The sequence below is a fragment of the Poecilia reticulata genome, chromosome 8 (assembly GCF_904066995.2).
Source record: "Poecilia reticulata chromosome 8, P_reticulata-male-v2, whole genome shotgun sequence".
Taxonomy (NCBI): Eukaryota; Metazoa; Chordata; class Actinopteri; order Cyprinodontiformes; family Poeciliidae; genus Poecilia; species Poecilia reticulata.
The window spans coordinates 27,315,467-27,334,444 of record NC_088837.1 but is presented as its reverse complement, the minus strand read 5'-3'; the positions used below and the strand labels follow the sequence as shown (position 1 = coordinate 27,334,444).

The following is an 18,978-nucleotide window of genomic DNA, read 5'->3' as shown; positions in this document are numbered from 1 at the left end:
TTTAGTTCTTTGATGTAAAGCACTTTGGCCTTGTGGCTGAAATATGCTATACAAATAAAATTGACTTGTCAGCAGTTTTCAGATCTTGCCAAAGAATCTCTGCTGAGTTTATGTCTAGACTTTGACTTTGCCATTCTAACACATAAATATGTTTTTATTTAAACCATTCCATTGTAGATCTGGCTTTATGTTTAGGGTAGTTGTCCTTCTCGAATGTGAACCTCTGCCCCAGCCTCAAGTCTTTTGCAGACTCCAGGTTCAGGTGTGTTCAGGTTTTCTTCCAAGATTACCCTGTATTTGGCTTAGTCCATCTTACAATCAACTCTAACAATTTTCCCTGTCCCTGAAGAAAAGAAGCACCCTCAGAGCAAGATTCTGGCACCACCATGTTTGTCAGTGGGGAAGGTGTGTTCAGATTGATGTGCAGTGTTTGTTCTCCACCACAAATAGTGCTTTGCATTTTTGCCAAAAAGTTCATTTTGGTCTTGTCTCATCATTTTTGCTGTATCCCAATATGGCTTTTGGCAAACTGCAACTTCTCATAGTTATAGGGACTTCTTATAGTTTTCTTTATACCATGGCTTTTCTATTGCCACTCTTCCATAAAACCACATTTTTGCAGTGCATGACTAATAGTTATACTGTGGACAGATTCCCCACCTGAGGTGTGGATATCTCTGCATTTCATCCAGATCCACCATGAGCCTCTTGGCTGTATCTCTGATCAGTGCTCTTCTTGCTCAGCCTGTAAGTTTAGGTGGATGACCTTTTCTTGGTAGGTTCACAGCTGTGTGATTTGCTCTTTCCATTTCCAGATGATTAATAGAACAGTACTCTGTGAGATGGCCTAAGCCTGCTTTAAGCTTCTCCACAACTTTATCCCTGTCCTGTCTGGTGTGTTCCTTGGACTTCATGCTGTTTGTTCCCCAATATTCTCTTAGCCAACTTTTGTGGCAGTCATAGAGGAGTTGAATTTTTTACCATTAGCAGTCAACTTCTGAAGACAATTGGTTGCATTCAGGGGACGGGGGCTGAATACTGGACTTTTAGCTTTTATTTTCCATAAAATTCTGTGAAAACATATTTGCAGTTGTGACAAAATATGGAAAAGTTCAAGGGCTATGGATACTTTTGCAAGCCACTGTACTTACAAATAGTAAGGCAAGTCCAATGACAGAAACAAGGTCCAGACAATCAACAGGTATGCACTGACAGCTCCATTTGACAGTCTTAGACTGAACCACAGCACAGAGGCAGTATTCATGATGGCACATAAGCAGGTCCCTAGAACCAGAGCAATAACGACCCAGATTTGTAATACCAAGCAAGATATTCAGTGAATGCTATGCAATGAGTCCCCTGAGACAATCTAGTAGCTAACACCAGGATGCAAGATGGTAGCATGATAAGAATACATGGAACGCCACAACCAAGTACCCAGAATAGTGTGAAGAAACATCTGAAGGGAATATAACCTTGAACACACCTCTTTAAAATGGGAAATGCCACACAAGGTGGTAGAAAACGAACAAGCTAAGATTCTGTGGGCCTTCCATATACAGGAAGACAAAACAGGAAAAGCAAACCAACTGAACATGGTGATCATTGAGCAGCAGAGCAAAGCAGTTGTTATGATGTAGCTATCCTGAATGAACAGAAGGTACAGAAAAAACTAGAGAAATACCAAAGACTAAAAAGAACCATCATCCTCCTAGAACCTGAGAAAAAATTTGTCCACATAAGTGGATGACTTATTTTGGACTGTCTAGTCCACAATACTAAATTTTGTTCTAGATGGGGTCTGGTGTCCACACGTTAGGCCATTATTTTATGACTTAGTGGTGGTGGAAGATTATAACACATTACAGGTTAGACTCAAGATGTTCAGTGTTTCTTTTGTTGTGTAAGTTTACAAAAGTTAGCAACTGTATAGCTTTACCATGGTGCTAAACATGGTGATTTAAAATGAATAAGTATTTTTCTGAGAAAAATGATGTCCAGATATCATGTAAAAAGATAATTCTTTGTTTTTGCAATCATTAGGTCCCAATCAACCCAAATATCAGATGAATTAATAATGCATGCCATGCAAGAGTTTGGGTCTTAGGTGGTTACAAAGAATGTGGAAGTTGAAGTCAACAGTAGTGCCTGTGGTCACTGAAACCCTCAGGGTAATGACCCCTAAACTGGAAGAGTGACTCAAACAAATACCTGGAGATACATCAGACCTCTTGATACAGAGAAGCACACCTTTGGGAACTGCTAATATACTGTGAAGACCACTCACGCTCCAAGGCTTGTGGTAGAGGACCCAAGCTTTTTTTTTATTTAATTTCCCTTTTAGGATCAATAAAGTATTTTTGAATTTGAAAGAAGGGATAACCAGTCATGGAATAATACATAATTACAAATATAAAATAAAAAGCATTTATTTAAAAAATATTTAAAGTGCCAAAAATATCATGATTACTTATGTTACTGTTAGCACAAAACTTTTAAAATGTATATTTTGTCGTAATCTCAATGTCGCTACTCTGCATACATGTAGATTGTCTAGGTAGTCTAAATTGTCTATTGGCAGGTACATCAGCCAACCTTTTTCTGCAGGTGTTGTGTCTGCCATTAGACAACAGTTTATGTTGGATCTTTATCATAAAAACAAGTGTTTGGAACTGCCCTGCTGCTGAAATGTGCTATACAAATAAACATGATTAATTGATTGAACAGAAATGATTAAAAGAAGTGACAACATTGCTGGTGGGAGATGCCATCTAACTGTTGCCTCTTAAATAAAGAAAAATGTATGATAAACTATTTAACTTTGAAATATTGAATGAAAGTTACAAAATATTACTCAAATAGTTTTTTCTTGTTCCTGGAAAAAAATCAGACCTTGTGTGCTTCAGAAACAAAATGGAATTCTCCTTTTGTTGTATCCCTCCTCCTCTATCAACTTGGTACAATCCGACAAGTCCAGGTGCAAGCCATTAGTATTCATTTAACTTGTTTCATTTGTTTTGCGTGGAGAAAGAGGTAAGACTCATACAGAATCTCTTAAGACATTTAAGTACATATAGTTTAGTAATTTTGCAGAATGTTGTAGGTTACTTGATGCTTGGATACACCAAAGCATCTGATTTGCAGCAGTTTAGCTAGTAATTACCAACCATGTTAGCCAATGTACCAGAGTTTAAAGGGAAGGTGGCTCACTCCAGAATTAGATAAAACTGTATTTGGTCATTTTCTGTACATCAGTGAGTGATATTGTTTCACGGGCACAAATTATCCTAGATAGTAATCATTAGTATTGAGATGATGTTTTAATTTTTTTTAAGATTTTGAGAACCTGTCAATAGAAAGTCAATTATGTAGAACTGTGTACTTCAGTACATCATTTTCGCATAAAATAACACCAATCATATTATGTACAGCAGGGGTGTCAAACTCAAGGTCTTGAGGGCTGGTGTCCAGCAACATTTAGATGTGTTTCTGATGTCACATGGCTGGATCAGATGGGATGGTCATCAACTTGACTGCACTGAGGAGCTATTTCAGTAATATACTTATGGTGTTTTAGACCAGACAGACATGTAAAAGTTGCAGTACACTGGCCCAGGAGGCCTGGAGTTTGACACCCCTGGTGTACAGTATCATGTTGTTACTCAGCAACACATTCTCTGATCTTTGCAGAAGATGTCAGCAAAGAGGTCTCAGAGAGCAAACATGATTCCAATTGTTATTGCTCCTTAGGTGAAGATAAAGAAGGATTTGATGTAAAATATCCCAATTCATTTAAAGGTGAGTTGTGACTTTATTATGCATAGGATTCCAGTGTTTATTAAAGGATTGTTTTTTCCTTTGTTTTGCTTTTTCACTTTTAAACTATTTTTATACTACACATTATTAGCATAGATCATGTTCGATGATCATTATAATCAGAATACCTTTCTTTTTCCAAAGGAGACAAGCAACTGCTCAAAATACAAAAGCTTATATTATATATATATATATATATATATTACTCAAATAGTTTTTTCTTGTTCCTGGAAAAACAAGGAACAAAAACAATAGGGAGGACTGTTTTCATATATATATATATGAAAACAGTCTGAGGACTGAGTTTTGAAATTACAAGTACAAAATAATGAGTTGCATTCAGTTGACAAAAAATGTTTAAGTAACCACAGAAAGACATACAATTAGATCAATTGACTGATTTTGAAAAATGTTAATTTCATTTGCTACTATTTGATATATCTGCATTGTTTGAAGTTTATCCTACTTATTATGTGTACCTACAGGTAGAGGTGTGTTCAGCTAAAGGTGCTTTGCTCATACAGTTGGTGGACTTTATTTATGGAATAATTCAGTGTACATCCCTTCATTTCAGATTTCCAAAGTTGAACCGTCAGGCTGGTGATGTGGACATGCGGATCCTGTTCAACCAACCCTCCAGAGGTAATTTTGGTCTCCAACGACCAACTTATTCTCTAAATAAAGTAATTGAAATGATATTAAATATTGTTCAAACACACATGCGTTGTGTAATACTAGATATGTTAGCTGCATAAAAAGGAGGACTGAGTTTTGGAATGACAAGTATAGAAGAATGAAAATTACATTTAGAAGCGCACATACACACAGGTCCTATGTAATACTCAAAATGTAAGGTGCAGGAATAGGGAGGACTGAGTTTTGAAATTACAAGTACAGAAGAATGAAAGTTACATTGAGAAGCACACATACACACAGGTACTGTGTAATACTCAAAATGTAAGGTGCAGGAATAGGGAGGACTGAGTTTTGAAATTACAAGTACAGAAGAATGAAAGTTACATTGAGAAGCACACATACACACAGGTCCTGTGTAATACTCAAAATGTAAGGTGCAGGAATAGGGAGGACTGTTTTCTACATTGGGAACAAACTCACATATAGTGAGTGTTCTTTACATTTCAGATTTCTAAAGATGAACTGTGTCAGGCTGGTGACGTGGATGCATGCGGATTCTGTTCAACCAACCCTTGCATAGGTAATTTTGGTCTCCATCGACCAACTTATTCTCTAAAATAAAGTAATTGAAATCATATTAAGTACTGTTCAAACACATAGGTGTTGTGTAATACTAAATATGTTAGCTGGATTAAAAGGGAGGACTGAGTTTTGAAATTACAAGTATAGAAGAATGAAAATTACATTTAGAAGCGCACATACACACAAGTCCTGTGTAATACTCAAATGTAAGGTGCAGGAATAGGGAGGACTGAGTTTCGAAATTACAAGTACAGAAGAATGAAAGTTACATTGAGAAGGACACATACTCACAGGTCCTGTGTAATACTCAAATGTAAGGTGCAGGAATAGAGAGGACTGTTTTCTACATTGGGAACACACTCACATTTAGTGAGTGTTCTTTACATTTCAGATTTCCAAAGATGAACTGTGTCAGGCTGGTGACGTGGATGCATGCGGATTCTGTTCAACCAACCTTGCAGAGGTAATTTTGGTCTCCATCGACCAACTTATTTTCTAAGATAAAGTCTTTGAAATGATATTAAGTACCAGTGGTCCCCATCCTTTTTATCACCGCGGACCGGTGAAGACTTGGCCATTTTTCTGTGGCTCGGTTTCTTCTTTTTTTACCCCGAATTTCCCCTTACAACAATCTTAGAACGTTGCTTGCGATAATCGTAACCGTTCATCCTGCCATCTATGGCTTGTTAAGACTGATCGCATCCAGTCGTTGGAACATTGGGACTGCTCCGATCTAAAATCGGGCATATTCTCACAGCTTGTAGGGTTTTCCTTGATTGGGAGCTAGAACTCAACCTGTTCAATTTGACAGGCAGCCAATCAGAAAGCACTATGACGTAGCTCATGGAGGGGAATCCCAAACAGCTGAGCTGACATGCCCAAAATGAGTCCGGTGGACATCGGAGATATGTGGAAACAGCATGAATGTTTATTCAGCATTTCGTACAAAGAATATCCACAGAAATGATGACGAGTGGAGTTGGAGCAAAATTGCTACCACAGTTGATAAACCCGGTAACTTTTCAGCTATCCATCATTAAATTAACGTGACACAAGGCTATTCATTCAGTCAAGGCTTGATGCTTACACTAGCTATATGCATTGCAGGTAGATTGTAGTTGTGACATCATTTTGTACTAAAGCCTGCTCACATGGCAAGATTTGCTCCTGTTATGTGGCTGGACACATAAACCTGTTGTACTTTTATCAGCTCTGTGGTCACAGATTTTGGAAAATCGTCTGACAATCCTAAAATCTTGCCGTGTGAACCAGACTTAAGACTTACAAGCTATACTCCTCTTTTCTCGTCTCGATCACTGCCATAATGCTTTCTGACTCTAGTCGCTATGCTAACGTTCACACATCCCTTCAATATAAGATTTGAAAATGCCACAAAAACGAATATTTATTTTCATGAAAATTTTAACTTACGACAATGACAAATTAATGGGAGTCCTGAGCTTGTTTCTCTGCAATGAGATGATCCCACCTTGGAAACGATGACACACAATGCAGAGGGTGTAATGGCAAAGCAGTTTGAAGCTCCATTGCCTCATCTGTAAGCCGGTACATATTATGCAGAGTGGGCTTGGAACATGGGAGTCACCTACAAGTCAAGGATAAATCCACTCTCCTGTCTCTGGTCCTTTTCCCCTTTTCCAAAGAAACTTTCCAAACATATCGCTTTCTTACTCATTGTGGGCTCAATGTTGGTGAGCAAGACGTAACAGAGAGAATCCGGTTAAAGGGTTTTCAAAATAAACGATCCTCCATACTCAGACAATATGTAAACCAAAAATATTTTTCTTGTGCGGCCCGGTACCAATTGGTTCACGGACTGGTACTGATCTGCGGCCTGTGGTTGGGGATGACTGTTAAGTACGGTTCAAACACACAGGTCTTGTGTAATACTTGATATGTAAGCTGCATAAAAAGGGAGGACTGAGTTTTGAAATTACATGTACAAAAAAATGAAAGTTACATTTAGAAGCGCACATACACACAGGTCCAGTGTAATACTCAAAATGTAAGGTGCCGGAATAAGGAGGACTACGTTTTGAAATTACAAGTACAGAAGAATGGAAGCTGTTTTAGAAGCGATCATACACACAGGTCCTGTGTAATACTCAAAATGTAAGGGGCAGGAATAGGGAGGACTGTTTTCTAAATTGGGAACAAACTCATATTCAGTGAGTGTTCTTTATATTTCAGATTTCCAAAGATGAACCGTGTCAGGCTGGTGACGTGGATTCAGGCGGGTCCTGTTCAATCAACCATCCAGAGGTAATTTTGGTCTCCAACGACCAACTTATTTTCTAAAATACAGTTTTGATATGATGTTAAGTACTGTTCAAACACACAAGTCTTGCGTAACACTTGATATGTAAGCTGCATAAAAGGAGAGAACTGAGGTTTGAAATTACAAGTACAAAAGAATGAAAGCTACATTTAGAAGCGCACATACACGCAGGTCCTGTGTAATACTCAAAATGTAAGGTACAGGAATAGGGAGGACTGAGTATTGAAATTACAAGTACAGAAAAATGAAAGTCACATTTAGGAGTGCACGTACACACTGGTCTTGTGTAATACTCATCATGTAAGTTGCAGAAATTTGGAAACCTGAATTTTGAAATTACAGGTAGAAAAGAATGAAAATTACATTAAGAAACGCACATACACACAGGTCCTGTGTAATACTCAAAATATAAGGTGCAGGAATAGTGAGGACTGAGTATTGAAATTACAAGTACAGAAAAATGAAAGTCACATTTAGGAGTGCACATACACACTGGTCTTGTGTAATACTCATCATGTAAGTTGCAGAAATTTGGAAACCTGAATTTTGAAATTACAGGTAGAAAAGAATGAAAATTACATTAAGAAACGCACATACACACAGGTCCTGTGTAATACTCAAAATATAAGGTGCAGGAATAGTGAGGACTGAGTATTGAAATTACAAGTACAGAAAAATGAAAGTCACATTTAGGAGTGCACATACACACTGGTCTTGTGTAATACTCATCATGTAAGTTGCAGAAATTTGGAAACCTGAATTTTGAAATTACAGGTAGAAAAGAATGAAAATTACATTAAGAAACGCACATACACACAGGTCCTGTGTAATACTCAAAATATAAGGTGCAGGAATAGTGAGGACTGAGTATTGAAATTACAAGTACAGAAAAATGAAAGTCACATTTAGGAGTGCACATACACACTGGTCTTGTGTAATACTCATCATGTAAGTTGCAGAAATTTGGAAACCTGAATTTTGAAATTACAGGTAGAAAAGAATGAAAATGACATTTAGAAACGCACATACACACAGGTCCTGTGTAATACTCAAAATGTAAGGTGCAGGAATAGTGAGGACTGAGTATTGAAATTACAAGTACAGAAAAATGAAAGTCACATTTAGGAGTGCACATACACACTGGTCTTGTGTAATACTCATCATGTAAGTTGCAGAAATTTGGAAACCTGAATTTTGAAATTACAGGTAGAAAAGAATGAAAATGACATTTAGAAACGCACATACACACAGGTCCTGTGTAATACTCAAAATATAAGGTGCAGGAATAGGGAGGACTGAGTATTGAAATTACAAGTACAGAAGAATGAAAGTCACATTTAGGAGTGGACATACACATGGGTCCTGTGTAATACTCAAAATGTAAGGTGCAGGAATAGGGAGGACTGTTCTCTACATTGGCAACAAACTCACATTTAGTGAGTGTTCTTTACATTTCAGATTTCCAAAGATGAACTGTGTCAGGCTGGTGACATGGATGTATGCGGATCCTGTTCAACCAACCCTCCAGAGGTAATTTTGGTCTCCGACAACCAACTTTGTTTCTTATATAAAGTCATTGAAATAATATTAAGTACTATTCAAACACACTGGTCTTGTGTAATACTCATCATGTAAGGTGCAGAAATTTGGAGGACTGAGTTTTGAAATTACATGTAGAAAAGAATGAAAGTTAAGTTCAGATGAGCACAGACACATGGATCCTCTAATAAACTGGATAGGTTCATACATTAGGTGGACATTGTTTTATTTTTAGAAACAATCATTCAGTGTTTATCCCTTCATTTTAGCTCTCCATAGAGATGCCTTGTCAGGCTGCTGAGTTGGATGCATGCAAATTATTTTCTGGTAACTCACCTGACATAAGTTTTATCTCAATGACCTTTTTATTTTCTAAAATAGTCATGAGAATACTAAGTACTGTTCAAACACAGGGTAATTACGATTAAAAACAAATAATCATAACAATTCATTGGTTTTGATACCTTCACAAGTGTCAGGATCAAATTCTTATTTTAAGATTACACTTTTTTCGGTTAACAGTGGTTAACTGTGTGTGAGATCATGATATCATCCATGATGAAATGTCAAGTTTAGAAAAATGTTTTATGTGAAGGACTGTTTTCACCTCTGAAATGGAGTGGTGTGTGATGTAAAGGTAATTTTTTTGAGAATGGGAATTGGGTTCATCTTTTGAATATGATCTTCCATGTCTAGTTGTGCTGTATGTCGAAATTGAGTCATAGTGCAGCACTGACTTTTTAAATACTTATGCTTACCTCCCTTTGTCAATTCTTACTTTTCTCTGTCTAGTTTGCAACCAGTCCCTGCACAAAATGTGTTATTGTAAATAAAAGGAGGACATCACTGGTAAGCTTTTAGTAGAAATATTCTTGCTGAAACGCTTTCAATGTATACAAAATATGTTTTTAATCAACAGGTCTGTCCAGAACAAAGTTCAAGTGAAGCGATATCATCAGAAGAGGAGTATGCTCCTGATTCCGTAGATGATTCAGACATCTCATGGGATGACAAATGCACTCCACAGAAATATGGACTAGTTATAGTCCATATTTCCATTTTTGGACTTCTTAATGCACATAAATTTTATGTTTTTTGTATGTGTATGCCATGGTCCTGATAAATAAAATTGGCCCTGACAATTACTGTTGGTGTCATGGGCGGAGCCAAGCACCTCATTATCGTTTGTCCTTTTAATACAGCATTGGGTCACATTCTTGTATTTTGAGTTCTGAAGTGTGTATCTAAATTTTTAAGTGAGATCTATGTTGTGTAGCTCTAACAAGATTTTTGACAACTTACTACGTCTTTCTAGCATAAGTGGAAAGGGGTGTCCGTTTAGTGTTGCAAAAAACTGGTTTGAAAAAAGTGTCCTGCTAGTACACCAAAACCAGTATAGGTGTGTGTGTGTGTGTGTGTGTGTGTGTGCGCTGTCCCCTGTAAGCTGGTCCTGAGTGGGAGGCAGATGTTCTCTTCCACGCTGCTGTGAGATGCTTCTGAGTGTGTCAGAGCCTCTGCAGAAACGGCAAACGTCCTGTAGCGCGTGCACACACACACACCCACACACACACACACACCCACACACACACACACCCACACACACACACCCACACACACACACACCCACACACACACACACCCACACACACACACACACACACACACTAAACCGAGGTAAATGATAAAATCAATATGAAAAGGCAAAAGAAAGAAAAAAATTTAAATGAATTTTTAGTCCCCCCCATTATTAGAACAATGGTTCAGTCCAAAGTGCAGGAGGAGCAACAGCAGCTGAACGGTACCGCTGAAGAGAGGAGCTAGCTGTTAGCTGCTAGCTGTTAGCTGCTAGCTGTTAGCTGCGGCTCTGCAGCACAAACATAAACCCTCCAGTAAGTTATTCTTACAGCAAAACACATGAAACACATTTTATTTCCTTTCACTGGTCAATAGGAAGAAACACACTGGCAATAAAAATCAGACTGCAGTTTATTTTGTTACTTTGGCTGAATCATGATAAACTGCCACCTCATGCCTTAAATCAAAACTAGCTAAACTGCTACATTGCTTTGATAGACTTGGTTCTTTTTGTTAAAGGCAGCAAATATCTAATTACATTTAACCCTTTAACTCTTACATTAATAAGAAGAGCTTGAAACTGGAGCGGCTGAGCGTTAGCGTTAGCATTAGCCCACAGCAGAGGGGCTACTGCAGAGCAGCTGGCAGCAAAAATAGAAACTATGCCTTTATTTCTTACTGTCCTCAACATGGAGCCTTTAAAACCACACAATAAAATCTGAAGACGTTTCCATAAAGTCCCTGGTGCTTTGAACGTTAAGTTGAAGTTATGATGGGAAAACCAGAGAAGGTTTAAAAATCAACCAACTTCACGAGTTATAATTTAAATAACCCATCACTGCAATAAATCAATATTTATGAGGAATTTTAGTAAGTGGACTCACCCATTAAATGTGTTTTTATTTAGTCTTAATTTTTGTAAAGCAGAGATTAGATCGGATCTAAACATTTAGACTTTAGTTTGACTCCACGGTTCAACAGTTTGTTTACTGAGAAACTCGTTTGTTGTGCTTCACTAGTCATTTTGGTCCTGCAGCTGGATCATGAGCAACTTTCACTGCACCTCTTCTGACCCCAATAATGAGATGGGATTTACTTCCTGGGGAGCAACTAAAGGATCCATCAGTCATAGATCTGCATAAAGAAGTCCCGGTTCCGGCCCGGGTCCAGGTCCCGGAGGTCCCGGTTCCGGCCCGGGTCCAGGTCCAGGTCCCGGTCCCGGTTCCGGCCCGGGTCCAGGTCCCGGTTCCGGCCCGGGTCCAGGTCCCGGTTCCGGCTCGGGTCCAGGTCCCGGTTCCGGCCCAGGTCCCGGTTCCGGCTCGGGTCCAGGTCCCGGTTCCGGCCCAGGTCCCGGTTCCGGCCCGGGTCCAGGTCGCTCCCCCTGATTGGACGTTTGTTCTTCGTGTGTCTCCAGGCGCGTGACGGACGCAGCAATGAGGTGGTGGCCATTAAGAAGATGTCCTACAGTGGCAAGCAGACCAATGAGGTAACAGCTCCGCCCCTGTCTGATGTCATAGGTTCCTGAGGCTGTGGCTCCGCCCACCAGGGTGCTTTGAGCTCATTTCCTGTCTGCCAGTAACTGCAGCATGTTGTGATGTGCAGAAATGGCAGGACATCATCAAGGAGGTGAAGTTCCTGCAGAAGCTGCGTCACCCCAACACCATCGAGTACCTGGGCTGCTACCTGAAGGAGCACACGGCGTGGGTAGGTACCGGCGGCCATGTTTCCGCCTCCTCCGGGTCGGTCCCCGCTAACTGTCTGTCTGTCGCTCAGCTGGTGATGGAGTACTGCCTTGGCTCGGCCTCTGACCTCCTGGAAGGTCAGTTGAGCTCTGCGTGTCGGCCATCTTGTCTTCCTGCTGGGTCTCACCTTGTTTCTGTCCTCAGTCCACAAGAAACCGCTCCAGGAGGTGGAGATCGCCGCCATCACCCACGGAGCGCTGCAGGGTCTGGCTTACCTGCACTCTCACAACTTGATCCACAGGTACAGATGCAGCCTACCTCCGCTAGCACTGTTGGTGCCGTTAGCTCTGTTAGCTCCTTTAGCGCCATTAGCTCAGCTAGCTCAGTAAAGTCAGTTAGCTCCGTTAGTTCTGGTAGTTCTATTAACTCCTTTATCATCATTAGCTCTGTTAACAGTTGGTTCCATTAGCTTCCTTAGCACCATTAGCACTGTTAGCTTTGTCAACACTACTAGCACTGTTAATGCTGTTAGCTCTTTTAATACCATGAGTTCTTGTAGTCCTGTGAGCTCTGTTGGCTTGTTAGCATAGTTAGCTCTGTTAGCTACATTACGTGCGTTAGCACAGCTGGATCCCTTTAATTGCCTTGTTCAATGTGCTTATAAATAAAATCACCTGCCTTGCCTTTAGCTCTGTTGGTGTGTTAGCTACATTAGCACCAGTTGCTTCAGTCTCACCTGTTGAGATGTTCCTCAGGTGATGAGCTTCAGGCTGGTCCTTGCAGCTGATTGCTGAAGGTTCGGGCCGTTCCAGAATCTGTGGTTGTGGTCGGACCAATGGCTGCTGGACTGGGTCAGGCCTCAGATCCTAGCAGAATCCTTGACTAATATTTATTACAAAATCTGTCTATTAAACATCAATACTTTCTGTTGCATTTTCCATTGAAAGAAAATTTTGTCAGCAATAATTTTACCCTTATTACAAATAATGGGTTGCATCACATCAGTCCAAGGGCCATAAATGGCCCCCGAACCGCACTGTGGACACCCCCGATTTGAGCTGTTTGTGCTGTGAATGTCTCCTGGAGCATGAAACTCATCGACAGTCATCATAATAACGTAGTGGAAGCAGATTTTTCTCCTTTTTTGTGGACATTATCTACAGTCAGCATGACATCTGGCTTTTAAATGGTGGATTTCTCTGCTTGGTCCAAATCTGCTCCAATCCTCCCCAGGAGGAGCCTCACTGCCACTGGCTGCCGACGTTGCTTTGACTAGGCCGTTTGTTACCTGATCGTTCTGATGGCGTAACCACCAAGGAGCAGCGTGAACCTGTCTGACGGGTTCTGTTGCAGGAACATGAGGGGAGGGCTGCTCGCCCAGCTTCACCCTGTCTCTCCAACAGGAAGAACAACAGCTCGGTGCGGTTCTGATGCAGACTCAGAACGGGTCGGACCGCCTGGTTCTCTAACCGTCTGAAAATCAGAAAACTGACTTGCAGCCATCAGAGCTTCTCCGAACCATTTACATCCTGGGAATACGGCGCATCAAACCAGGCAAGGCGCCAAGTTCAGGCGATGTCTGCAGAACCCTGAACAAGAACAGAACTTGTCTTTACTTCAGCAAGACTCAGTTTTTACCACATTAGCTTTCGGTGAACTTCTAAATCTGCTCCTTAGTCGCATCTTTTCGGGGTTGGTGCTGCCTCTAGTGGCGTGGGGTGGTAACACAACTAATATGATTACATTACTAAATCAATACCGTAAAGTCTTTATTTTTTATTAATGTTTCATTCTCTTAAGAATGTAGAGCTAATTAAATGATCTAAAGACCTTAAAGTGGCTCCAGTTTCTCTCGATGGCCAACCTGTTGAAACTGGCAGATTTTAAATACCTCTGGTCGTTCCTGGACAGTCGGCTGAAAACACTGACTATAGTTTGAAGAACTGATCTCAGAGACTCTACCTTTAAGAAGACTTGGTGACCATCGGGTGACCCAACTAGACTCCATGTCTTGAATTTGGGGGGATCATATTTTATTTATCACTACAGAAGGGTTCAGTGGAAATGAAACTTGTGGGTTCGGGACCTGAAAAAAGGTTAAGAACCACTGATCTAGAGGAAATGATGCAAAGCTGTAATCAGACGTTGGTATTCCTGAACCGATCTCTTCAAAAGGTTCGCAGGTTTCCAGAGATTCGGTTCCAGAAACACCGGATGACGTCTAAATAAATCTATCTGCTGCCTTTTGGCTGCTATCAATGCAGTTTGTTTGACATCGTCCGTCTAAAACCCAGACCATGGCCAGCTTATCGATCCGGTTCTGTTTGCCTTCAGTCTCCGTGTCTTTCCCACGTGGCGAGTCGGGAAGAACGTTTTCGGGTCGGGCGGGGCGGCGATGCATTCCCAGGACGTCAGATAAACGACATCAAAAGTTTATTTTCCGAGCAGCGATGGCTGCAATGGAGCCGATTCAACCATCGACATTAAATAAGTGTCGATGCTTTGCTCGGTCCTGGTACCAGGGCGGTTCTGGCTGGGCTCACTCTGTCTGTGGTCAGAACCTCTGACATCATCCACCACCATCTGATGTCCATCCTGGTTCTGCCACAGAGAGAGGTCTGGTTCTGGTTGGGTTCTGGAGGATCCCTGCGGCCCGTCTCTAACAGGGCAGTCTGTGTTTCAGGGACGTGAAGGCCGGGAACATCCTGCTGACGGAACCGGGTCAGGTCAAGCTGGGCGACTTCGGGTCGGCCTCCATCGTGTCTCCGGCCAACTCCTTTGTCGGAACGCCGTACTGGTGAGCTCTGACTATCCGGTCGGGTTCTGACCCAAACTGGTCGTGAAGTGTTGTGTCGGCCTGACAGGTCGGTTCCATCTGACCCGGTCTGTGTTGCAGGATGGCCCCGGAGGTGATTCTGGCCATGGACGAGGGTCAGTACGACGGGAAGGTGGACGTCTGGTCGCTCGGCATCACCGGCATCGAGCTGGGTGGGTAAAACCCGACCCGGTGGCCACCTGGACGGAACCGTCTCTGTCTAACGTGTCTCTGTCTGTCCTCAGCTGAGAGGAAGCCGCCGCTCTTCAACATGAACGCCATGAGCGCCCTGTACCAGATCGCCCAGAACGAGAGCCCAGTGCTGCAGTCCAACCACTGGTGAGACTCCGTCCGTCCCACGCTCTGTCCATCTGGCCGTCCCGCCCTCTGTCCATCTGTCCGTCCCGCGCTCCGTCCATCCAATAAACCGTCCCCCCAGTGTGCTCTGTCCTCTGAGCTCCTAACACCTCGTCCCCCTGCAGGTCCGACTCGTTCCGCAGCTTCGTGGACTCGTGTCTGCAGAAGATCCCTCAGGACCGTCCCACCTCAGACGTCCTGCTTAACGTAAGCCCTCTGGTTCCGATTCCTGTTCTGGACCCTATTTGGGTTCCGCTTGTGGTTCTGGTTCCGTTTAGCCCCTGCTGTCTCCTGCAGCACCGCTTCCTGAGCCGCGAGCGCCCGCTGACTGTCATCATGGACCTGATTGCGCGGACGAAGGACGCCGTGCGGGAGCTGGACAACCTGCAGTACCGCAAGATGAAGAAGATCCTGTTCCAGGAGACGCAGCAGAACGGGCCGCCGTCTGAGGGCGGCGACGACGACGAGGTACGTCCCTCTAGGACGGACGGCGACCCTTCAGAGCGCCGTGTTTGGTCCGTGCAGCTCTGGAAGGCCCGCCCACTGAGAGAAACCATGACGTACAGGGTGCGTCATGGTCCGCCGTGTTTTTGTGGTAAAAGATGTTGAGTCGACAGGAGAAGTAAAAATATTACTGGGTAATTATGTTATTTGAAAACATCGTCAGTGAAACAATTTAAACCCACAACTATAGAATCTTAAAAACAACAAGTCAAAAAACACGATGAAAATGAATATCAGTTATTTTACTTGTTTAATCCAAACTAAGCCAGCGGCTCCATGGGGCCCCACGGCTGCATGGGGCCCTCAGGGCTGCATGGGGCCCCACAGCTGCATGGGGCCCTCGGGGATCCATGGGGCCCCCGGGGCTGCATGGGGCCCTCAGGGCTGCATGGGGCCCCACAGCTGCATGGGGCCCTCGGGGATCCATGGGGCCCCACGGCTGCATGGGGCCCTCAGGGCTGCATGGGGCTCCAGGGGCCATAAATGCTGATATTTTAACACAGAATCATAAATGTAACGTTTATTTATCGATGTATCAAAGCTGCTGAATTTGATTTAATGGTTTCAGCATAAAAAATTTAAGATTTTAAGGAGCTGGCAGGTTTACTTTGTAAAAGTTCAAAGATTTTGTTACCATAGCAACAATCTGCTGCTGTGAGATCATTTATTTTACATCAACATTTTTATTGAGAAAGAACATTACATCACAGTGATGTAATTATATTGATTTTGTTCTCATTTTTACATTCTCAGTTTTCACTTTTTTTTCCTTGACAGAGAAAAACAAAACAAAAGACGATGCTGTGAGTTTAATCTTTTCCTGCGTTCACACTGCAGCCTGAAGTGACCCAACTCTGACTTTTTGTTGTCAAATCGTATTTTTTTGCCGGGCCGTTCTCACTGCCACACATATGCAACCTGTATGAGATCTGCAATGTGAACGGAAAACGACCTGAACGTGTCCCGCATGCGCAGGAGAGGGCGCCATGGCGTCAGCGTTCTCTGCCAACCGCCATAGAAAGAAGAAGAAGAGCTCAGGGGGCGTTTACACGACAACGATCCAACAAAAACGGCACTTTTGTTCCGTTTCTGTTGGATCGTTTACACGATAACGTTCTGATTACCATCTGTGTTTACACAGTAACGGTGCACATCGAAAACGTGTAATGCTCTCGCTGTGCCTGGTTGGTTCTTTGAAACTTTGAAAGTGGCATGTGTTTAAAAAAAAGTTGTACTTGAAGGCATGTGGATTTGCGTGAGAAAACACGCATTGTGAGCGTCTGATTAGGGCGCATGCAGTTGGAAAAAGTGGGATAACTTTGCTGAAACACCTTGTTTGAGCTTTCACGGTGTCTGTAGCGGCCCGGACTGGAAGCTGTTTATTGTTTTTACCTTGGAATGGCCAACAGTCTGTTATTCCCATATCAATTTGATACAATAGGAGTTCCCGCACGTCCCATATCCGTGTCCTCTGTTACCTTTTTCAGCAGTTAAAACAGTTTTATCCGTCGCTAACAAGTTGTAACTTGTTTTTCCGAGCCGCCTTCAAACGCAACATGAACGCTGAGACGCTTGCGCTGGGTTTACAGCTGTGAGGCAGGAAGGAGACCTGATGCTGCTGCTGCTGCGCAGGTGTGTTAGAATCATGGCAGCAAACCAGCAAAACGTAAATAACTGCAGTTTTTCCCCCGAACTAACCGACTGAGTTGAGTAAAGCTGCTGGATGCAGGTGATGGTAGCTAAAAGATGACTGGCTAATATCAATACAGCACGTTAAGCTTGTTAACAAGTCGCCTGTAGGCTGCTGGTGTTGTTGTCTATGTTCAGCTACGTAGATTCATTTTGACCCCCAAAATAAGTCGGTGCCCCTCCTGATAAACTGGTCTGGAGCCGGGCTGGTCCTGGTCCTGGTCCTGGTCCTGGTCCTGGTTCTGGTCCTGGTCCTGGTCCTGGTTCTGGTCCTGGTTCTGGTTCTGGTTCTGGTTCTGGTCCTGGTCCTGGTTCTGGTCCTGGTCCTGGTCTTGGTCCTGGTTCTGGTCCTGGTCCTGGTCCTGGTTCTGGTTCTGGTCCTGGTTCTGGTCCTGGTCCTGGTTCTGGTCCTGGTTCTGGTCCTGGTCCTGGTTCTGGTTCTGGTTCTGGTCCTGGTCCTGGTCCTGGTTCTGGTCCTGGTCCTGGTCCTGGTCCTGGTTCTGGTCCTGGTTCTGGTCCTGGTCCTGGTCCTGGTTCTGGTTCTGGTTCTGGTCCTGGTCCTGGTCCTGGTCCTGGTCCTGGTTCTGGTCCTGGTCCTGGTTCTGGTCCTGGTCCTGGTCCTGGTCCGTAGTTCTCTAGATAAGAGCGCTGAACAAGCAGCCTGTATTTTGCCACCTTGGCGGTGCGGAGCGGTGAAGAGACGCTGAGGGAACCAAATCTGATGGGAAACAGTAACACCAGCATTGTGAGTAGTTTCTTCTTCTTCTGTGGATTGTAGGAAGCAGCTATGTGTTGCGTCATACTATGCATGAGCTGGTCTGGAACCCGTTTTCAATCTGTGCCGTGGTCAGAGAAAACATTCGGTGGTTTCGTGTAAATGCCACTACAAACGCAACAAAACTCTTCCGTTTTCCCCCGAAATCGTTGTCGTGTAAACGGGGCCTTAGTGTTTGCGGACGTAAACATGGAGGCAGATACGGCTTCTGACGCCTTTTTTTCCCCTTTACGACAATCTTACAACATCCTGCAGTGTGTGGTGTGATTTAAAATCGGACATATTCTTCAACATTGTAATTGTCTTGGCCCTTTTATCTCATCCTGTGGGGTTTTTCCTGACTGGGAACGAGAATAAAACCTGCTGAATGTGACGGCAGCCAATCAGAACGCGCGGTGACGTCAGAGCAGAGGGGAATCCCAAACAGCTGACATATCGGAGATGATATGTGGAAATGTTTATTATTAAATCTAAAGGTCATTATTATGTTTATTCAGTTAAAAATGTTAACTATGAAAAAACATTCACCTCCAAATCATAGAGCAGCAAATAGAGCGGCTGCTCCCGTCGTCTTTCATCCACCTCCTTTTCTTTTTGTTACGTCTTTTATCTCTTAAAATGACTCCACAAACTATCACTGTTGCTTCTACATCATCATCCGTGTTGGTTATTCTAAATTCCTGCTATGTTGGGGGTTTTCCTGGATTAT

At 42.8% G+C, this 18,978-nt stretch overlaps 1 protein-coding gene and 1 long non-coding RNA gene across 5 annotated transcripts in view; both read left to right on the top strand.

Moving 5' to 3' along the window:
- Positions 1-18,978, top strand: part of LOC103469511 (serine/threonine-protein kinase TAO2-like) — a 30,035-nt gene that overhangs the window by 4,436 nt on the left and 6,621 nt on the right. Inside the window, exons 3-11 of one of the 2 annotated variants that reach the window (XM_081610404.1) lie at positions 11,862-11,933; positions 12,050-12,151; positions 12,221-12,266; positions 12,334-12,430; positions 14,813-14,926; positions 15,026-15,117; positions 15,190-15,283; positions 15,427-15,508; positions 15,599-15,769. In XM_081610404.1, the coding sequence (XP_081466530.1) occupies positions 11,862-11,933; positions 12,050-12,151; positions 12,221-12,266; positions 12,334-12,430; positions 14,813-14,926; positions 15,026-15,117; positions 15,190-15,283; positions 15,427-15,508; positions 15,599-15,769 (870 nt within the window). Of the gene's footprint in view, positions 1-11,861; positions 11,934-12,049; positions 12,152-12,220; positions 12,267-12,333; positions 12,431-14,812; positions 14,927-15,025; positions 15,118-15,189; positions 15,284-15,426; positions 15,509-15,598; positions 15,770-18,082; positions 18,240-18,978 lie in introns of those variants that run through there. The other variant, XM_081610405.1, reaches the window with a different exon arrangement.
- LOC145552660 (uncharacterized) lies at positions 3,421-11,832 on the top strand. Of its 3 annotated transcripts, none has more exons than XR_014088807.1 (8): positions 3,421-3,798; positions 4,391-4,458; positions 4,960-5,032; positions 5,426-5,497; positions 7,246-7,317; positions 8,792-8,863; positions 9,665-11,617; positions 11,687-11,832. It is a non-coding gene; the product is annotated as an uncharacterized LOC145552660 (long non-coding RNA). The 3 variants fall into 3 exon arrangements; XR_014088806.1 differs by having other exon boundaries at positions 3,421-4,458; positions 9,665-9,721; positions 9,792-11,617; positions 11,687-11,831; XR_014088805.1 differs by having other exon boundaries at positions 3,421-4,458.